This window comes from Mesocricetus auratus, unplaced genomic scaffold, assembly GCF_017639785.1.
Source record: "Mesocricetus auratus isolate SY011 unplaced genomic scaffold, BCM_Maur_2.0 Super-Scaffold_4256, whole genome shotgun sequence".
NCBI classification, from domain to species: domain Eukaryota; kingdom Metazoa; phylum Chordata; class Mammalia; order Rodentia; family Cricetidae; genus Mesocricetus; species Mesocricetus auratus.
In genome coordinates, this window is record NW_024429182.1 from 89,462,941 (window position 1) to 89,484,127 (window position 21,187).

The following is a 21,187-nucleotide window of genomic DNA, read 5'->3' on the forward strand; positions in this document are numbered from 1 at the left end:
ATTAGAAAAAGTACTGAATCCACAGTGTAAAGTGTTGGGTAGTCACCAAGTCTTCATCTGCAAGAACAATCTTTTATGTTGAACCCGTCCCTGGATAGTAACAACTCACAAAAGCTGTCACTGTTATCCCATCCAGCCCAACCTTCTACTACCTACATTTTCCTAGCACCCTGCCCCCAAAACCACATCATCTGAGACAGGATTTGTGCCTCTGGCAGCAGGGAGGGGAGATGAGGTCTTTGAGCTGGAGAGATGGCTCAGAGGTTAAGAGCACTGGCTGCTGCTCTTCCAGAGGTCCTGAGTTCAATTCCCAGCAACCACATGATGGCTCATAACCATCTGTAATGAGATCTGGTGCCCTCTTCTGGCCTGCAGGGATACATGAAGACAGAGCACTGTATGCATAATAAATAAATAAATCTTAATAAAATAAAAAAACATTTTAAAAGGATGAGGTCTCCATGGGAAGGTCTGGAGCAGGTAGTCACAGCTGCTCTGATTTCAAGATGACAATGGCTGGATGACTGGAGAGATGGCTTAATGTAGTGGTTAAGGGCACTGGCTGCTTCTGCATCAGTTACAACTGTTTTGTTATTTTAGGAACCCAAGAATTTAGCAGCCACAGTAGCATCAACAGCTCTGGAAACAGAAATGACATTCTGGCTACAAGATTACTGGTACTATGATGGGTACTAGTCAGTAATAACATGTATGGTAAAGCATTTTTAATGTGTTTCAGAGTGCGGAAAACCTTTTTTTAAGGAAACTAAATGAGAAGGGCAAACTGACAGGTACACATGATACAGTGATCACTTGGCTCCTCTTGTCTTCCTAATCATTGCCCACAAGAGAATTTTTTGGGCTTTACTGAGAGATGAGATTACCCTGGTCTGTTAGTCAAGAGGAATGGAGTAAGGGCTGGGGACAGTGTTTAGTGGAAAAGAACTTGCCTAGCACATGGGAGGTTCTGGACCCAATCTCTAGTAGGTAAAGGAAATAAGAAAGGGACTAGGAAAATCTACTTTCAGGGAACCCAGGACAAGGGCAAGGAGGAGGATGGATGTTCACATGAGTGCAGGTGTAAACAAAACAGCTCTAAAGTGATCCTGGTCAGAGGTCTTTCCTCACCTACCTCAGTTCCCCAGGTTCTGCCATTCGCACTTCGGGCATCTCGGTCTCGTCTCTGTCTCTCCGGTTGGAAAGAAATCAAACAAGGACTCAAGTACCTGTTATCCCTGTGACAACCAAAGGAATTTTTTTCCTTCCCCCTTTCTCTTTCCCTGATGCCCACATTAATGCTTAGATCTTAGTCCCCAACTCCAAAGATACTAAGACAAAAGTTCCTATGCACAAAGGCCCACAAGATTTTGGTCGGGGGCAGGGAGCACAAATGCATATATGAGAACACAATTTTACCATAAAGAAGTAAGTTAGGAAAGAGATCTGCAAAACCACAGACAGCTATACGTGCCAAGGAAGGTTTTCTGGCATTAAAGATCCATGAGCTTCATGAAAAAGTCATACACATATAAGCAGCACAGGGCAAGAGGAGCCGGGCCTTCCAGTTCTGTTAAAGTCAGCTGAAATTATATTCATTTTTGGTAGATATAACTTCTCCCAAACCCTCACTATACCTGTGCTAATTTCTCCCCATACCTGCTCTTGTTACCTTAAACTAAATCTCCAGTCTATGGTCAGTTACAATCCACTAATGACTGCCACATTGTGTTTGCTAGAACAAAAAATTTTCCAGTAGCCACACTGAGGGTTTTTTTTCTACAGAGAAATTTATTATTTTAATACAATGTATTCAAAATATTTAAATGTTAATAATTATTTAGCATTTTTATTTTATGTGTATGAGTGTTTTGCCAGCATGTATGAATGTGCATCACAGAACGCAGAGCCACTGGGGAACAGAAAAGAGGAACCACACCCCTAGAACTGGAGTTACAGAAGGTTGTAAGCTGCCATGTGGGTGCTGGAAACCAAACTCTGCAAGAGCAGCACTGCTGAGTCATCTCTCCAGCCCCAACTTTAGTCAGTATTTTTTAAAAAGACTGTGTGTGTGTGAGTGTGTGTGTGTGTGTATTTCTCTCATGCTAACTTTGAAATAAGTCTGCAGTTACAGAATAGCTCAATTTAGATTATTTACATCTCAAATGTTCATTGGCACATGTAGCTCTCCAATTCTGTCCATACTGAGTGTATCTGATGCTTCTTCACTAAAACAGATGAGGTGGTCCTGACTTGGGGACCCACTGTAGTCTGTATTAAGGAGGCTGAGGGAGAAGGAGCACTTGAGCTCACAAATTTGAGACAGCATGGGCAAAGAACAAAATCAGCCTGGGGCGCTGTTGTCATCCTCTAAGCCTTTGCACCCCCATCAAACCTTTGAAAAGAATTCTGAAGGAGGCACACAGGAGGGTTCCTATGCTTTATCTTAAGAGCACACACTCCTTTTAGATGTCAGACTTACAGCTCTACGCTGATCCAAATTGGCTACCTAGGTCAGCTTTTAGCTATGAGCTCCACAATGCCTCACCAACAAATTTCATACTGACAGTCCTTCCATTAGCAGGACACCACTTAGAAGGACTTGAATTATCCCTGATGTGACAGCATCTTCACAAGAACTGGTGAGATGCATCCAGTCCTGCTGATTTCACTCTGGGACAGTTGCCATTTGAACTAAAAAGAGCTAGATATATTTAACTTTACAGCCCTTTGTGCTAGGTTCCCGTCTAGCATCAACAAGAAACATACAGTAGAAAAATACTGAGAAAATTCTACCCAGTAATTAAAACATTTTCACCAACCAGGAAAGGACCACTTTTAAAAAATGGTTATCTTGGGAGTAGATTTTGAAATTCATAGGATTCAATTCCCTCTTTTTGAAGGGAAGGGATTTTCCTGATGACATTCAGCAAACACCTAGAGGTTGTGATGAGCACAGCACGCTGCGTCCTTTCCACTACCCTCTCTACTAAGTTTACACACATATATATGTATGTATGTACACACACACACACACACACAGTTTTAGAGGCACTGCGTCCTCCCCCAGGGTGCTCCTAAAGTACCAGCAGAAGACACTTCAAAGAGTAGGGTCAGCGCTCCCCGAACTGAGGGGTCGACTGTTTTAAAAAAGGCCTTGCGGCACAGGAGCTTCAGTGCCTGGATTCTCCACCCCAAGTAGTCCTAGGCTGGCGGGGTGGGGGTGGGGGATGCTACCGGGGCGGTCCATACGTAGCGGAGCCAGACTTGAGCCAGCCCAGCTCCACAGTCGTGGCCCACTTCCCAGCCCCAAGCCGCACCAAGGCGGTCAGCCCTTAGTGGAAGCCACACCCACGTGGGCAGCCCACAGCGACCGTTGGGAGTCCCGCAGGGAGCTGAATCCGAGAGGCGCACGGAGCGCAGGTTAGTCCCAAAGCCCGGGAACCAGAGCTCCGACTCTCCGCCTCCGGGTGGGCTTCGGAGCTCCGGGCGCTCGGCCACTACTCCCGGCTAGTTCTCCACGCGCAGCACCCACACGGCCTCCGCAGTTCCCGGGAATGGCGCTCACCCGGCCTGCGGGACTCGGCCTGCGTGACCTGCTCCCCGGAGCCGCAGGACTCGCCAGCCCTGACCGGGACAGACCCCAGACTGTAGTGTAGTGTAGCCCGGTGGCCGCGGCCGCGGCGGGCCCGGCGCACCCGGAACCGTTTCCGGGGCGGAGGCTTTCTCGCAGCTGACCCGGCGCGGACGGTGACGCGCTGTCCCAGGCGGAAGTGCGGGCGGAGGATCCCGAACTGGATCCCGAGCCGGGCGCGGGGCTCGGGGCTCGCTGGGGCGGCTGGCTCCCGCGATGGCGAGCCTGTGGTGCAGAGGCCTACTGCGGCTGGGCTCGGGGCTCAGCGTGTCCTGCCTGGCGCTGGCCGTGCTGCTGTTCCCGCAGCTGACAGGCGCCGCCAAGGTGAGTCCCGCCCCGCCAGGCTCCTGACAGGAGCTCCGCCCCTGCCTCTGGCCTGGCTGATACTGGGGCTGCCCACTTGCTCCCCACTCCCGGATTCTCCTAATCCGACAGCCAGATCCCCTGCTTCACATCCCGGACCAGCCCTGCCCAGAGCTTCCTAACCCTCAACCCCTGACAGTGCCTGGAGCCGGGTCTGCAACTCCTCCTTCACCTCCTGACTTCTCCCTTCCCATCCCCGACAACACACACCCGGAACTTGAGATTTCCAGCCCTGGGAGCTTTGAACTTTCCACCCTTAAACTCTGGCAGCCCACTCTGACCCTTCACCAGCCCTCAGGCCCCAACTCAAATCATGGGAAGCCCTCACCTTCATGAAGTCTTCCCTACTAGGGACTAGCTCCTCTCAACTAATCCATGAGCAGATTCCATTGCCTTGGTGGGGGCTCGCCTCTCGTGGCAACCACTCCTTCCCAGGAGGACCTAGAGAGTCATTTCACCAGTCTGATACTCTCACCCAGCCCCCCTCCAGAAAGGAAGACACACACACACACACACACACACACACACACACACACACACACACACACACACACACACATCCCTCCCTCCCTCTTTGTGTTTCTTAACCGTTCTGGTCCCTCATGTTGTTATCTGTTGCCCAGAGCTGCCATGACCTAAGAAAACTCGTGCTTTCTTCCCAGTGAGCTAACTCCTTTTGGGGGCAAAATAGGAAGAATTCACGGTGTAGTGGGGTAAATGACACTGCATTTTTAAAAGGAGTTTTATGATATCTTTAAATATTATAAAGGGCTGGGAAAGACAGGTTACAGGAATGCAGATGTTTTTGGTGAGGTTTTTTTTTTCAATCTTTCTGATATCACCAGAAATAGGGACCCCAGAAAGTCTCCCAACTTTTGAAATACTGTTTGGACCCTCTGCATGGATGTCATACATGACCATTTTATGTAGTGTATCATGATATACATAATACATGTATTTGTCTATCTTCCCTTGATAGGATTTGTTCCAGTAAACAGGAGTCACGCCTCATGTTTATCTAAGTCGTCCTCATTGAACACAGGGTCTGGCACAGTGGTGGCTGAATACATTTAGGAGCTTAGGAGCTGCTAACAGCTCTGCCAGACATTTCATTGTACATAGGGGGAGTAGACATGTCTCTCTGGGGACTAATGAGCCACTGCCTTCTCCAATAAACACCCCTTTTCTGAGGAAGCATGTCTTGGCTCTATCCAGCATTTAATGGCTGCTTTCTCTGCTTGATGAAACTTGTTTTGCTAGAAGTTGTCCTGTTTCCTGGGGGGTGGGGTGGGGAGGCATTACCAAGATTCGGCAAGATTCAAGCTACTTCCCCTTTGGACTCCCCTCCTAGCACTGAGTGTCCCTGAATCTTCATCCTGTCCACAGCTAGGGTAGCCCCTTTTATGCATTCTCAGTGCCTTTCTCCCCAAAGGAAAAGAGCTAGAAAACATGAAGGTAGAATTCTGGCTTTCCCCGAACTCTTGTTGCATTGCGGGTTGAATTGGCCTTGTGTGTGCTGCATATGCTATAACACTGAGCCACAACCACCCTCAGCCTGGAACTGTGGTGTGCTTGTGAATAATTTTTATTTTAACTCCCCAGCATTTCTCTTTGTGTCTTTCTAGTGGCAGGTAGATGACAACACAATTTGGTTGTCATGGGATTCATAAATGTGTTGAATAAAACACAGACCAGGTCTTGTGGGCTTTAGGGCTCTTTATGATGATTTTAGAATACCTGGCAGGATACTCAGCAAAGTGTATGTGTGCAGATGTTTTTTAAAATATTGATGATAAACTCTAAACAAGTTATGCTTTCATTTTCGTTACAGAATTTTGAAGATGTGAGGTGTAAATGCATCTGCCCTCCCTATAAAGAGAATCCCGGGCATATTTATAATAAGAACATATCCCAGAAAGATTGGTAAGCATTATGGGTCAAGAAATCACCTGTAATGTTTCTTTCTGTGGTTCTTACTGTTAGCTCAGAATGTTAATACATTGTCTCATTTAGCTTTTAAGCAAAAGTGTCAAATTGTATTTCTTTAAAATGAGACTAGGGTCCTGAGTGCATGATACAAATCTAAAGGGATACTGGAGCCCAGACAGGAAGCTCTAGGCTGGGAGGTTGCACATGGAGATGGGACTGAGTTTATTGTGCCTAAACTACCAATAGCTACTGTCTTGTGCCCTCTTAAAATTTGCTCAGGGGTTTCTTACTTCCCAGTGAAAGGTTAGTTGAGCCTTCATTATTAGATGTACAATTTTTAAGCACTTTAAAAATTGTGTGTATGTTCATGCACACATGTGCGAGTGTCTGTGGAGACCAGAAGAGGGTACCGAATTCCCTGGAGCTAGTATTGCAGTTGTTTGTAAGATGACAAACTTGGGTGCTGGCAACTGAACTCCAGTCGGCTGCAATAGTAGCTAGCACTCTGAACTATCAAGCCCTCTCTCCAGCTGCTGGTTTATAGTTTTTATAACTTGTACAATTTTTGCTGGGAGTGGGGGGTTGTCTTGGTTTGGGATCTGCTTTTGTTTTTGCTTTGAGACAGGATCTTACTGTGTAGCCCAGATTAGCCTGGCACTTGTTTTGACAGCAGGCTGGCTTCAAGCTCTTGATCGTCTTGCTTCTGCTTCCCAGGCCACAGTTTGTAAGTTTTGATGACATAGTGTGAAATATTGGAGGCTATATTTAAAAGTTTCAGAGATTCAGGGATGAATGAGAATGAAGCATGTGTCAGAATTTCTCCTTTGGTATGTGTCAGTGGGTTGGTAAAATGTTGAGACTGATCCTTCAGGCCGGCCTGTAATGACTGGAACCCTGATGGACTAGTTGACTACCAGAAGCTTTCTCAGGTTATCCCAGTGGACCTTAAAAGTGGCAGATTGTCTGTATGTGCCTTGAAACAGGAAGCAGTCAGGTTTACAGCAAGATGGATGTTCTCCCTTCAGTGGGACTGTGATGTCACACTACAGTAGAAGTTGATTGGGAATGGCTCCAAATGATATGTGCTTTGGTGTTTGCCTGATTTGGCAGCTCTGTAGTCAGCAGCAATCTGAAAGTAAGATTAAATTTGTTCTGTCATGTTTCTAAGTTGACTCTGAGCACACTTAGTTTCTCTGGTGCCATTGTTTATTCTTCCCACAATATGCATTTAGGATCAGTCTGTTTAGTATGTTCTTGTGATCCTGTGAATGTCTGTGTTCCACTTAAAGAGATTTTTATGTTACAAAGTGATTGGGATTGTTTTTCTGTTTTTGAGACAGGGTTTTTCTGTGTAACAGCCCTGGCTGTTCTGGAATTTGATTTGTAGACCAGGCTGGCCTGGAACTCACGGAGACATGTCTGCTTCTGCCTCCTGAGTGCTGGGATTAAAGTCATTTATCACCATGTCGGGCTATTGATTGGGGTGTATTTTTAATAGACTTTGTACCAGCAGGCTACTTTATACGATACAGGCAAGCTCAAATTCTTTTTGTACTGGAGATAATATCCAAGGCCTTGTAACTGCTGGTTAGTGTCCCCAACCCTCAAATACATCTTTAAGTATTCACTTTTCAAGTGTTTAACACTAATTTTTTGTTGTTAACTTTTGTTATTCTATGATGAGACAGGGCCATGTCTTCATCACTGGTTATAAATTAAAATTAGGAACTTTGAAAAAAAATAGTTGAGGAGATGGAGAGATGTGTCAGTGATTAAGAGCACTGGCTGCTCTTCCAGAGTTCAATTCCCAGCACTTACATGGAGGCTCACAGCTGTCTGTAACTTCAGTTCTAGGGGATACAACACCCTCACACAGGCATATATGCAGGCAAAACACCAAAGCACATGAAATAAAAATAAATAAATTTTAAAAAGAAATAGTTGAAAACAAGACTTACTAGGATTTTTCTTCCATCTCCTCTACTTCCTCTTGCTTGTAAGTCTTTTGGTGCTATATGTTCCCAATTGACAGTGCAAATTTTTAACTTGTTTGGAAAGACAGGCAAGTTATTGTCTATCAAGATGCTATGGCTCTCTGAGGACTCCAGTATCTGTGAGTCCCTAAATACACTTTAACCTTCTGTTCTCTGTGCCTCTTGGTTTTTTTTCAGTCATTAGCTTTAATTCTTCATTGACATGGAATAGTTGATTAAAAACAAGGAAAGCTAAGAGCAGTACTCTGGTTTGTCTTTGGGATCGAGGTCAAAGCTGATACTTCTTTTGAGCACTAGGTGGGGGTGTTGCCTAGTTGCTGGAGTGGTTGAGCCACATCTTGGGGCTAGCTGTTACAGGTTAGTCAGAAACAACCTTCCTGTTGCTTCAGCCCTGCACAGCCTTTTCTTCTCCCTCCCTCCCCTCTTTCCCTTCCTTTTTTGAAATAGGGTCTCTACATGTAACCCAGGCCTACCTGGAACTGAATCATCTTGCCTCCACCTCCCAAGTGTGGGGAGTATAGGTATATGCCACCATGTCCAGCTTTTGTTCAAATTAAACTACTTGTTATAGATAACTGAACTTTGTTTTTGTATCCCTTAGACCATTTGAGCTTTGTTTCTAATGCTATAGTTCAGAGCAACAGAACATGAAAAGGTGCATTTTGGTAGGTCAAAGAAGGAATCATCTCAGAACACTGAGTGCCCCTAAGAAGGGTGGCTGATAGATAGAATGCTGTCATAGCGCTCTCGAGGCAGTCAGAGTGATTAATGAATACACACCAAAATGGAAGCAAGGGCTGGGGAGGTTGCTCCATGGGTAAAGTAGTTGCCAATCAGCATGAGCACACGCCTCATATACACAGTTGCAAATGGGAGATAATCATTTCTTAGAAATAACAGACATTTCTGGCAGCAGTTATAAGCCATCTCCTATTTTTTATATACTTCATTTTCACTGAGAATACTTAAAGATTTAATTTTAATTTATATGTATATAAAATGTGCTTATGTATGCCACATACATGCAGGTGCCCTTGGATGTCAAAGGGCATCAGATTTCCTAAAACTGGAGTTATAGGTGGTTGTGAGCTTCCTGATAGCAATGCTGGAAACCAAACCCAGGTCTTCTGTAAGAACATTAAGTGCTTTTAACTGTTGAGTCATCTCTTGGCCCCTGGCTGTCCTGGAACTCGATCTGTAGACCAGGCTGACCTAGAATGCTCCTGTCTCTGCCTCCCAAGTGCTGGGATTAAAAACGTGTGACAGCATGGCTGGCCCAAGAATGTAATTATTTCTCACTGTGACTTAGGGTCCACCTTTCAGCCCCTCTGTTAAATGTTATAAGACATTCATATGCTATATTGTGGCAATTAAAAACAATGTTACTTGGGAGCACATACCTTTCATGCCAGCACTCAGGAGGGAGACTTTGGTTTGTCTCCAAAAATCAAAGTAATAATGATGATGATGGTGATGTTAATTGGGATAGTGAAGACGGCCTAGTGGGTAAGAATGCTTGCTGTATATGATGACCTGAGCTGGAATCTCTAGCACCCATATAAAAAGCCAGGTGTGACCATCTGTGCCTGTCACCCCAGAGATACAGGGAACAAAGGCAGGGGGACCACTGGAGCTTGCTGGCTGCCAACCTAGCTCCAGATTCAGGGAGAGACCTTGTCTGAAGAGTGACAGAGCAGGATGTTTGGTATTTCCCTCTGGCCTCTGCATGTGTACCTGCACACACAAGCATATGTATCACACTTTTTCTCACACACAAATGAAAATAAAGATGTGATTAATTCACAAGAGATAATATTTAAACAATGCCTTGTGTCACTTTAAAGCATTTAAAGGAGTTTTACTTGGAAATTGGGAAAGTCTAAATATGACTTGTTTTGGCAAGTAGTTTTGTTTTTTTTATACAATTTGGGATTTCTAAGGCATCTGAAACTGTCAGTAATAGCAACGTGGACACAGACAGCCATTGCATTTTGGCTTCTTATAGTGGCCTTGGCTTCTTACACTGTTAAATCTTACCAAAATGCTAACACTGAGAGAGGAAATTATTTTACTTTGATTTATTGATTACTCATTCCTTATATTATTTCTTTGGGTAAGCTCAATGATCTGGGTTTCAGGAAGAGTTTTGATCGGAGCTAGGAAAACTGGAACCAGGTTTCTGCAATACTTTACCCTTGTGTTTTCAGTGATTGCCTTCATGTTGTGGAGCCCATGCCTGTGCGGGGACCTGATGTGGAAGCATACTGTCTGCGCTGTGAATGCAAATACGAAGAAAGAAGCTCTGTCACAATCAAGGTGAAGTGTAAGCATAGGCACAGGCACACACGCAGGCACAAATACTCCACACGCTCTCCAGAAAAGCAGAAACATTTGAACTTCCATATAAGTAATAATGGACCTGCTTTTGCTCTCTGGACCAGTTAAACAGACTCTAAAATGTGCAACATTTAATTAGCATGTTCTGGAAATATATGGTAATTTCTCTCTGAATCATGTATGCTAAAAGCCAGAGAGACAACATTATCAAGCCCTCTTTCTCCCTGCCCTCACAATCCTTTGACTAAATGATGTATTTAGTTATTCCTGCAGACATGTAACTTCAGGTCTCCAGTTCCTGAAATGGGAGGTGGGAAACTCAGCATCATTAGGTCACTAATGAGCTCAATTACTTTTATTATGGTGGCAAATGGTTGTAGCTTTGTTTGTTTTAAGATAGATTGTGCTTCCTATTCCTTTCCTAAAAATGAAACAAAAAGGCTTCATAACTCCCAAAACTCAGGAGGCCGAGGCAGGCAAATTTCTGTGAGTTTGAGGCCAGCTTTGTCTACATAATGAGTTTCAAGACAGACAGTGCTGTGTAGAAAGACCCTATCTTGAGAAAAAAAGAAAAGAAAAAGGTCTCACAGTGAATGCAGGGCTCAGTCATGAGTCACAGGCATTTCAGTAGGGTTCAACCCTGTAGGGAAATCTCACCATGCCTTAGGTTTCTGATGTTGTTCTTTTCTTCTCTCTTTTCTTCTTTCCCCGCCCTTCCTCTTTCCATCAGTTTTTTAAAAGATTTGTTGATTTTATTTTATGCATATAAATGTTTTGATTGCATGTAAGACTGTGCTCCACATGCATGCCCGATACCTGCAGAGGTCAGAAGAGGGCATCAGATACTCTGGAACTGGCATTATAGATGGTTATCAACCACCATTTGGGTGCTGGAAATTGAGCTTGGGTCCTCTATAAAGAGTAACAAATGCTCTAAACTTCTGAGCCATACCTCAAGCCCTCTAAATTACTGTTATTTTTTATGATTTTGTGTGTATGGATTTTTGCCTGCATGTTTGTCTATGTACTGCTTACATGCCTGGTGCTCATGGATGTCAGAAGAGGGCATCAGACCCCAGGAATTGGAGTTACAGACAGTTATGAGTCTCCATGTGGTTTCTGGGAACTGAACCTGCATCATCCAGAAGCAGCCAGTGCTAACTGCGGAGCCATCTCTCTAGCCTACCTCTTTCCTTTGTGTGGAGTCCAAGGCCTCATGCCTAACAGGACAGTGTTTGACCACTGAACTGTAGCCACAGCCCATATGCTTTTTAATACACTTTTAAATGTAGAATTTATATACCCTAAAATTCTCTCTTTTAAGTATATAACTTAGTAAATTAAAACATCCATCAGTTTTTAAAACACTAAATAGTGACCACTAAAATGGTCACTATTTAACTTTCTGCCTGTACACATCTTAATATTTCATGTAATTAAAGTCATACGTGGTCCTCTGAGACTTCTAATTTTGTGTAACTTGCAGTATGCACCAGGACTTCATTTCATGTTATTGTTAAATAGTATTCCACTATCTGACTGTTTTTCAGTTCATGAATATTTAACTATTTCCATATTTATATTATGAATAATATTGTCATGAATGTCTTTGTATGGATATATGTTTGTTTTTCTCTTGGAAAAATTCCTTAGATTGGTAAGTTTAGAAAGCTAGACATGCTTTCAAAGTGGTTGCACCATTTGCCAGCAGTGTATGAGGGCACTCTCCTTGCCTTTGCCAGTTGTTGGTGTTTTCTGCATTATTACAGCCAGCTGAGTGTATGCTGTACCTTTGGCAGCACATGGATTACTATCCCGAATCACTGGCTTGGCAGTGATGGCACATCCTTTAATCCTACCACTTGGTAGGCAGAGGCAGGTGGATCTCTGTGAGTTTGAGGCCAGCATGGTCTACAAAACTACACAGAGAAACCCTGTCTCAAAAAAAAAATCATGTCCTAACAAGTGCTTTTGCTGATCTACATTGATCGGAAGGAGTAGTTTGTTGAAATCCACCTGATTCACAGTTCCAGCTAGGATTCCTTTAGGTTGTTTTGGCAGTGATACTGCTGGATGTAGGCTGCTATTTTCTGCTGAAGAAAGAAAACAGTTGTGCAGGCCACGGTGATGAATGATGAGCAGCTGGTGGGGACCCACAGAAAGGTCCAGAGGCAAAGCTTTGTCCCCTCTTCTCCTGCTTTGGTGGATTCAGTTTGCCTCTTCTGTTGGACTCTGGTACACAAATCCTGTGCACTGAGTAGATGTGTCAGTCTTCACTGTAATGTTTCTGGTTACTAAACAAACTGATTTCTTGGCTTTCTTTTTCCTTTAGGTTACCATTATAATTTATCTCTCTATTTTGGGCCTTCTACTTCTATACATGGTTTATCTTACCTTAGTTGAGCCAATCCTGAAGAGGCGCCTCTTCGGACACTCGCAGTTGTTGCAGAGTGATGATGACGTTGGGGTAAGTTCTGGCACTGCCGTTCTGCTCATTGCCAGTCTCTGCCCTCATCTGGTATTAGTGGAAATGGTCATAAGTAGATGTTTTCATGGTAGTGCAGGTCCTCAGTGAGGTGCTGAAATGAGTTCTAACTTCAGTGTTATCAGACTATGAAGAAATTGTTCTAGCAGCCATACACACGTGCAACCCAGGAAGCGTAACACATAGCACCTCCTGCCCAGCCTTTCAGGTGTTGGGATTACAGGTATCTACAGGCATACAGCTCCACACCTAGCTTACTAAAACACCTAGATAGTTTTAAAGAATCCTAGGGGGAGACTTGAGGAGATGGCTCTGTAGATAACTTATTTGGTGTGCAAGCATAAAAACCTGAGTTTGAATCTCAGAACCCATGTAAAAGCTGGGTGCAGAAGCACATGTCTGTAAACCCAGTCAGTGTTCTTATGAAAAGATGGGAGGCAGAGAAGGAGAATCCTCAGAAACTCACGGACCACTAGCTTGGTGTTTGCAGCAGTGAACAACAAAGAAAAGTGTAGACAGATATTTCTCTCCTGCCCTCCATTTCCCAAATTACCACATAGAGGCTTATATTAATTGTAAATGCTTAGCCAATAGCTCAAGTTTATTACTAACTAGCTCTTACATTTTAAGTTAACCCATGTTCCTTATTTACACTCTGCCATATGCCTTTATTAGCATGGCTGGTCATCTTCTGTTCTCTCTGGCTGGTGTCTCCTGACCCTACCCTTTTACTTCCCATCATCCTTAGTTTGGTCACCCCACCTATATTTCCTGCCTGGCTACTGGTCAATCAGCATCTTATTAAACAAATTCCGAGTGACAAATCTTTACAGTGTACAAGAGGATTGTTCCACAGCAGGAAAGACCCTGCCTCAAACAAAATGGACACCTGAAGTTGTTCTCTGACCTCCACACACGTGCCTTGACATGCCCATGGATCTGCACTCCCACACACAAATACATGAACATACACATCATACATTTACAAAACAAACATTTTAACTATGAATAAGTAATTCCAGGAGTACATTGGTAGGCTGAGAGAAAGGTAAGTCTGGGGGTCTGATGTAATAAAATATATTAAAATTTAAAAACAAAAACAGGCACAGACAGGCTGGGTGTGGTGGTGCATGCCTGTGATCCCAAGATTTAGGAAGTAGGAACATGTTTAGGAATTAAAGATCATTCTTGATCACATAGTAAGTTTAGTGACAGTCTAGGCTACTTGAGAACCCATCTCAAATACAGAATAAATTAAAACAAAAACCAAAAAACCCTAAAGGGTCAGGGAGGGAGGGGGGGGGTTAAGAACGATACTGCTCTTGCAGAGTACTTGGGTTTCATCCCCAGCACCCACACCAGATCGCTCACAACTACCTATAATTCCAGCTCCAGGGGGCTCTGTTGCCTCTGGCCTCCAGCTCTGCAGGCATGTGCACATACATACACATAATTAAAAATAATAAATCTTAAACACAATACACACATAAAACAGACATAGTAGGATTAATGCCAGAGAGAACTTGTATATGGGAAGCAGTAGAGTCTCAAATACTGTTTTCCATTTATATCATTTCAACCCTAACTCTGTAGTTACTAGGGTTAAATTATCCTTTGTTGTGGAGAAACCTTGCCTTCAAGAAACCTGGCAGGGGGACAAAATCACCACCAGTTGAGACCTACTGACGAAAAATGTATATCAGAGGCCCCACAGTGTTTCCATTCCTAGCACAAAAGTTTATACTGACTTTACATATATCCTTCCAGCATTAATTAAGTGCAGCAATGTTAATGTAAAACATGCAGAATGTAAATTTGTGCAAAAATGTGTAGATATAAACATGGGGCAACATTGATTGATGGGCTCATATGCTTTTAACCACTTTGCTCAAGGGTTATTAATTCTTTCTTCACAGTAACCATTAGAGAACACTGTCACTAAGAGTCCCACCTGACTCTGATATTTGTCAAATGGCTTCTAGGTAGAGAAATGTTTTCCAGCCAAAGCTGTGAGTTTAACTGTACAAATAGAAGTTAAATCTCAGTTCCTATGAACTGCTTAGCTAACATGGGAGTTCTTCAGTTTGTACTTTTTAAAGGTTAATTTTTAAGGCATTTAAATTTTTCTCCTTTTTTTAAATTCTGTTTTAAGGCAGATAAAAGTACAAGAAGTTCACTTCAAACAATGGTAGTTTTTGTGCTGTCATATATCTGGGACACATCATCACTGTGGTCTAAACATTCCACTAAAGCAAGTTTTGTGTTCATTGTAATTTTATCAGGTATAAAAAGAACAAACATATGAAAGTGGAAATCTCTATTTGCATTCTCCCCATGTCTGTGAGCAGCTAGTCCAATCTTGTTCTGTAGGTGGATTGGAGACCAAAAGGATTAGCTGGTTTGTTTAGTCATTTGAGCTTGTTCCTTAGGGTTTTTTTTCCTTCCCCTGCCTTGATGTGTAGATGACAGGACAGTGTAACTGAGAGGGTCTCTGGTAAAGTACTTCCTTCTTGCTAGTATTGTTTACATCCAAATAAACCAATGGTAATAATATTTTATATACAAAATCACCGATACACCTTCCCCCATAGCAATCTACCCAAAACAGATTGATGCATTGGGATGATATGCCACCAACTTAGGGCTAGGCATACAAAGTGTTAATGTCTGTGTTAATCTATTAAGTGACCTTGGACTCATTTATTTCCTTACTGGAAATAAAATGATGCTACACTTTTAGCCTTCTACTTTTTTTATGTTTTTCCTCTCTTACCCCCAACCCCACCCCAATCTCTCTCTGCCTCTCAATAGAGTCTTGCTTATAGCCCTGGCTGACCTAGAACTTGCTATATACACCAGGCTGGGTCAAGCCTGCAGCAGTCCTCCAAGTGCTAGTATAGGTGTACACCACCATGCCCAGCTCGCCTCCCCTTTTCTTCACCTTTCTTTCTGTATCTGTGGAACACCTTAGACTTCATAAGAGATTTGCAAAAGACATTGCCCGGGTTAAAAGAAAGTGGAGGACATTTGATAAAGAAGACAAGAATTCCTTATGGAAAGCCTTTGAGGTGGCTTGGCAGTTAAGAGCACCGCTCTTGTAGAAGACCCGAGTTCAGTTCCCAGTGCCCATGTCCAGAGACTCACACTTGTGACTCCAGCTCTAGAGGGTCTGACACCATCTTCTGGGCACTCTCTGTGGACACCTGCACTCATGTGCACACACCTACACACATAATCACAGAGTAAATCTTTAAAGTAAAACAAACAAGAAAAGAAGCTCAATGGAGAAAGGGGCTTACTATAGCAGCAAGCCCAGCAGCCTGAGTGCAGCTTCTGGAACTCAGCTACCAATGGCAGAGAAAACAGACTCGGTGAAGGTGTTCTTTGACACACAGCTACACACACACTAATAAATAAATATTTTTAAATTTAAAGAAACAAGGGTCTGGAGAGATGGCTTAGCAGTGAAGAGCACTGGCTGCTTTTGCAGAGGACATGGGTCCTATTCTCAGTACCCACATGATGGCTTACAACTCTCTTTAACTCCAGACCCAGGGAATCTGATACCCTTTTCTGCCCTAAATAGGCACTAGGTGTGAACACGGTCACAGACATATATGCAGGAAAAACGCACACATATAACAAATACATTTTTAGAAAATAGATAAAAAGAAAGAAAATGCTTGGGATATGTAAACAGTAGAAATGGCTTGCTGTAGAGACACAACCAGTTAAAACCCCAACAGTGACAGTTGTAATACGGCCAGGTGGTTATGCATAGCTTTGCATGCTGTGTCTACTCCTGCCAGCTACCTCCATGCAGCAGAACAATATTGCTTATCTCCTGCCGGCAAGCCTCACTTAAGAGGCCTGACCTGTGTTGGAACATTTAGAAACTTTGCTGACATGGGGTTGAAGAAAAACTCAGGGAAAAGGCATAATAAAAACAGTAAATTACAGTTGAAGCTGTTTGTCATGTGGACAGCTGTGTTGACATCTCATCCATACGTAGATTAGTGGGCCGGTTTCCTGTGTAATGAGTACAAACATCCATTTGAATCAGTTTATTTTGACAGGAGAATCTGGCTTTGTATGAAAACTAGGGTAACCTTCACTAACTTCTTTCCTAAGATAGCAATTAACATTGAAGTCATGGAGCATTCTGCAATGAAGGCTGTAAGTTTTTGTAGATTAGACATGCTGAAGTAAGCCAGTCCTCACTCTCCGTGATAAGAGAAGGTACTAAAGCACATGAGCTCTGGTGCACTGCAGAGTGAGGAAGAGAGAAAACCAGGAAGTTTTGGAAAACAGTCCCCATTGAATGCCCAGAGACACATGAAGACCAATCAAGATATGGCCCTGAGAACACCTGGCTGCTCTATTGGCCCTTGACTGACTTGTCATCAGTTCTGATATAATGGGAATTGGGAAATGGAAAGACAAAGCTTTCCTCTGACACAGATGAGCTATTAAGTATTGATCAATACAAAGGAAAATCCCACATTATTAATATCTGTTGTGGAGATAGTAATGTGAAAACAGGCTTTCCTTCCTTCCTTCTTTTTAAAGGGGTCCTACAAGTCACAGCTTTGAGTCTTTATTATTATTTTTAAGATTTTTTAAAATTTGCATTTGGGTTTTGCCTGTATTTATGTCTGTATGAGGTTGCCAGATCCCCTGTAACTGGAGCTACAGACAGTTATGAACTGCCATATGGATGCTGGGAATTGAGCACAGGTCTTTTAGAAGAGCAACCAGTGCTGAGCCATCTCTCCACCCCTGAAAACAGGCTTCCTTAGTCGAGGTGTAGGTGGTATGTGCCTGAAGTGCTAGTCTTGGGAGTGGGAAGTTGAGGTTAGTCTAGACAATATAGTGTTCCAGGCTAGCATGGGTGACATGGTAAGACCATAGCTTAAGGGAAAGAATGACACAAGAAATAACTAAAAAATTTTTAGAGATTTTTAAAGTTTTATGTGGCTGTGTGTACAGTTTTGCAGGTGTCCTGGAAGGCCAGTAAAGGGTGTCAGGTCCCTTGGAGCTGAACTTACAGGCAATTGTGAGCTGCCTTACACAGGTGCTGGAAACAGGTCCTTTGGAGGAGCAGCAGGCATTCTTAATTGCTAAACCATTGCTGTAGTCCGTTTAAAAATTTTAATTGCATTAAAGTGACTAGTTTGTTTATTTGGGGGCATGGGTGGGAATGTTGGCACATGCGTGCCTCAGGGTATGTGGAGGCCAGAGGACAACTTGCAGGAGTTAGTTCTTTCTTTTCACTGTGTGGGCCCCAGCATCAAACTCAGGTCAGGCTCAGTGTCAAGTGTCTCCAGCTGCTGAGCCCTTTCACTGGCTCAAGAAAATAGACCAGGAAAGACATCTCTAAAGAAAATGACCCTTATCCTTGTCTTAGTTTCTGCTCCTTAAAGAAGATGCGTTTGAAAATGGTGACCCATGGGTATGTTTCTCACATACCCCTTGTTGCTCCTGTCTCTGGAATCTTCTGCCTCCATAGCTGAGTTTGCCCTGTTTCTGATTGTTGAAGGGCTAGGATCCCTGTACTAGTCTGGCTCACAGGCTCTGTGTCCTGTCCGTGTTTTACGCTGTTCCTGCATCTCTGACATCTTCCACTGAACTTTCAGGATCACCAGCCTTTTGCCAACGCCCACGATGTGCTGGCCCGCTCCCGAAGCAGAGCCAACGTTCTAAACAAGGTGGAGTATGCACAGCAGCGCTGGAAGCTTCAGGTTCAGGAGCAGCGGAAGTCTGTCTTCGACCGACATGTTGTCCTCAGCTAACTGGGAATCGGAATCAAGGTGACTAGAAAAAACACGGCAGACAACTGGGAAGAATTGACTGGGTGTCGGTGGGTCTTAATGCCTTGTTGTTTTTACAAACCCTTGCTGGATGGAGGCAGGCTCAAAGTCGGAAGCAGACCCACAGGTTTAGTATTGTTTCTCGTTAATGTATTAATAGAGACATTTTTAAAGCACACAATTCCAAGTCAACCAGTAAACCTTTTCCTACATGTGACTTTTACTAATAAAATTGAGCTGCCTGTGAGTTATCGTGAAGTCCTGTGCCTGGAACAAGCTCTCTTTCTCACCACACAGTTCTAACTTGGTTGTCAAGATAATTTCCAGGTGTGTTTTTGCCTCTGTTTTTCCGTGGTGGGAGAAGAAAGGGAAGCTTTGGGAGTGCTTGACATAGCTTCTCTCAAGTCTCTTTACTAGACAGACTTGTAAATACACCAGACCTTCTATTTCACTGTTAGTATTTCCGGTGTGGCCAGCTCATAGCGTGCTAGCCTCCACACATGAATTTTGCACTGACTACGTCACCTAAGATTCTGGTTGACCTGTGGCTGCGTTTCTTGGTAAGTTGGATCTAAAATGCCTGGTGACTCTTCACAAAATGCAGGCTTGTTTCTGTGCGCTGATACAACACATCCAAGAACAAACTAATCGTTTGCTAGTTTACTCTAATAACTAAACACAGTGTGTGTGGTCTTCCTCATCTTCTTCTAGTATCGCTAAGGACTTGAACATTTAGAAGAAAGACATTTTCTCTTAAGCCCAAGCCTCCCTGGATGAATGACATACACATGCTGGTCAGCATTTCCTGTCGTGCTGAGAGGCAGCTATTTGAACTAATGTGGGCAGCTTTGAACTAGGACTGGAGTTCAGATTGTCTGTCTCTGAGAAGTCTAACAGTTATTGAATAACTGGCTTTTTTCTTCCTACATCCTCTTTGGAATGTAACAATAAAATAATCTTCAAACCCCCTATCTGTGTCCACTCTCCAGCCTTTTCTCTTTCCTCTTGTGCTGTATGATAATCATAGTGACACAGAGACCTTTGGTGCCACGCTGTTTGAAAATGTGTTATGCAACCTAATCCTAAAACACTGACCCTGTAGTATGGTGTGTGGGTGCAGAGAGAATGGTGATGTATTCCTGGGTATATAAGTAGTCAGTTAAGTTGAGAGGCTTTACATTCATAAACCAGGCATGGTAGTGCTTGCCCATAATCCTAGCACTTGGGAGGTTGAAGCAAGAGGGTTGATTGGAATTCAGTCATCCTGGACTGTGATGAGACACATACATGCATACATAAATACATACATAATACATATATATGTATATATATATCAAGCATTTAATAGCAGTTCATAAAGGAGTGCTGATTCTGTGAAGTTCTTGCAAAAATCATATTACAGATACATTAAATGCATATTAACATACTGTTACATTAAATTCCTTTTTTCTTTTCTTTTTTTAGGTTTTTCAGGACAGGGTTTCTCTGTATTATTTTGAAGTTTGTCCTGGAATTTGCTCTGTAGACCAGGCTGGTCTTGAACTCACAGAGATCCACCTGTCTCTGCCTCCTAAATGCTGGGATTAAAGGCGTGCACCACCAAAGCTCAGCTACATTAAATTCTTGAGGATGAAAAATAAAAACTCTGGGGCTGGGGAGATGGCTCAGTGGGTAAAAATGCTTACCATACAAACCCAACAACTCTGAATCAAATCTCCAGGACCCAGATAAAAAAGCTGTTTGTGGTATTGTGAATGGCCAGTTGTCCCTCCTTATGCATTCTGACTCCAGCAAGGTGGAAAGGTAAGGACGACACCACAGGTTGTCCTCTGATCTCCACATGCATGTGGACCTGAACACACATGAAAGAAAGAAAACTGGGAATAAAGGGAACTTCCCTAACCAGATAAAAATTACAAACTGGATACAGTGGCTTTTACTGTAAGCCCAACATTTGGGAACCTGAAACTGGATAATCGCCAGGAGTTTTAAGACCAGCATAGCCTACAGATTGAGACTAATATCTCACGGGGAAAAAAACTTGAAAAATGTATAGCTAATGTATTGACTGATGAGAAGCTAGAAACCTTCCCCCGATGTCGTGTCCACCTTTTCACATCTCCCTAGAAGTCCCAGCTCATGCCATAAAACAAGGGGTATACAGAGTGAGTGGGGAAAGTGACACTGTTTGGAGATGACACTGCCTTCTAAGTCAAAAACCAAACAACACAACAAAACCCTCTGGAGCTAATAAGTGATTCCAGCAAGGTTTCAAGATTACAGTATGCAAGAGTCAGGTGCTTTCCTGCGTACAAGCAATGAACGAGTGGGATAGAATTTGAAATTTAAAAGTACAGCTGCGCCAAGGAGATGACTCAGCAGGTAAATGTGTTTGTTACCAAGCCTGATGTCCTGAGAATCTCTGGGACCCACTTGGTAAAAGACTGAACCAACTCCTACAAGTTGTCCTCTGAGCTCCACAGAGTGTACACACACACATACACACACACACACACACACACACACACACACACACACACACACACACACACACACACACACACACACCAATGCCCATAAACTACTTAAAAGGGGAAAGGGCTAGGGGTGTAGCCCAGTTGGTAAAGTGCTTGTCTAG

The 21,187-nt window shown here is 43.4% G+C and overlaps 1 protein-coding gene across 2 annotated transcripts; it reads left to right on the forward strand.

Annotated features, from left to right (window-relative positions):
* The first annotated feature begins 3,285 nt into the window (after positions 1 to 3,285).
* On the forward strand, positions 3,286 to 19,518 carry Tmem9b (TMEM9 domain family member B). 2 transcript variants are annotated; one of them, XM_021230461.2, is made up of 5 exons: positions 3,286 to 3,420; positions 5,826 to 5,917; positions 10,125 to 10,233; positions 12,587 to 12,721; positions 18,376 to 19,518. In XM_021230461.2, exons 3-5 carry the CDS (start codon positions 10,150 to 10,152, stop codon positions 18,529 to 18,531), a joined length of 375 nt encoding a protein of 124 aa, XP_021086120.1. In that variant the 5' UTR covers positions 3,286 to 3,420; positions 5,826 to 5,917; positions 10,125 to 10,149; the 3' UTR covers positions 18,532 to 19,518. The 2 variants fall into 2 exon arrangements, with proteins under 2 accessions (XP_021086120.1, XP_005075748.1); XM_005075691.4 differs by lacking the exon at positions 3,286 to 3,420 and adding an exon at positions 3,466 to 3,955.
* The last annotated feature ends 1,669 nt before the right edge of the window (positions 19,519 to 21,187 follow it).

Excerpts from the sequence above, each read along its gene's own strand:
- Tmem9b (XM_005075691.4), top strand. The coding sequence starts at position 3,848 with ATGGCGAGCCTGTGGTGCAGAGGCCTACTGCGGCTGGGCTCGGGGCTC. Across the intron at positions 5,918-10,124 it reads AACATATCCCAGAAAGATTG|TGATTGCCTTCATGTTGTGG; the intron begins GTAAGCATTATG and ends TTGTGTTTTCAG. Across the intron at positions 10,234-12,586 it reads GAAGCTCTGTCACAATCAAG|GTTACCATTATAATTTATCT; the intron begins GTGAAGTGTAAG and ends TTTTTCCTTTAG.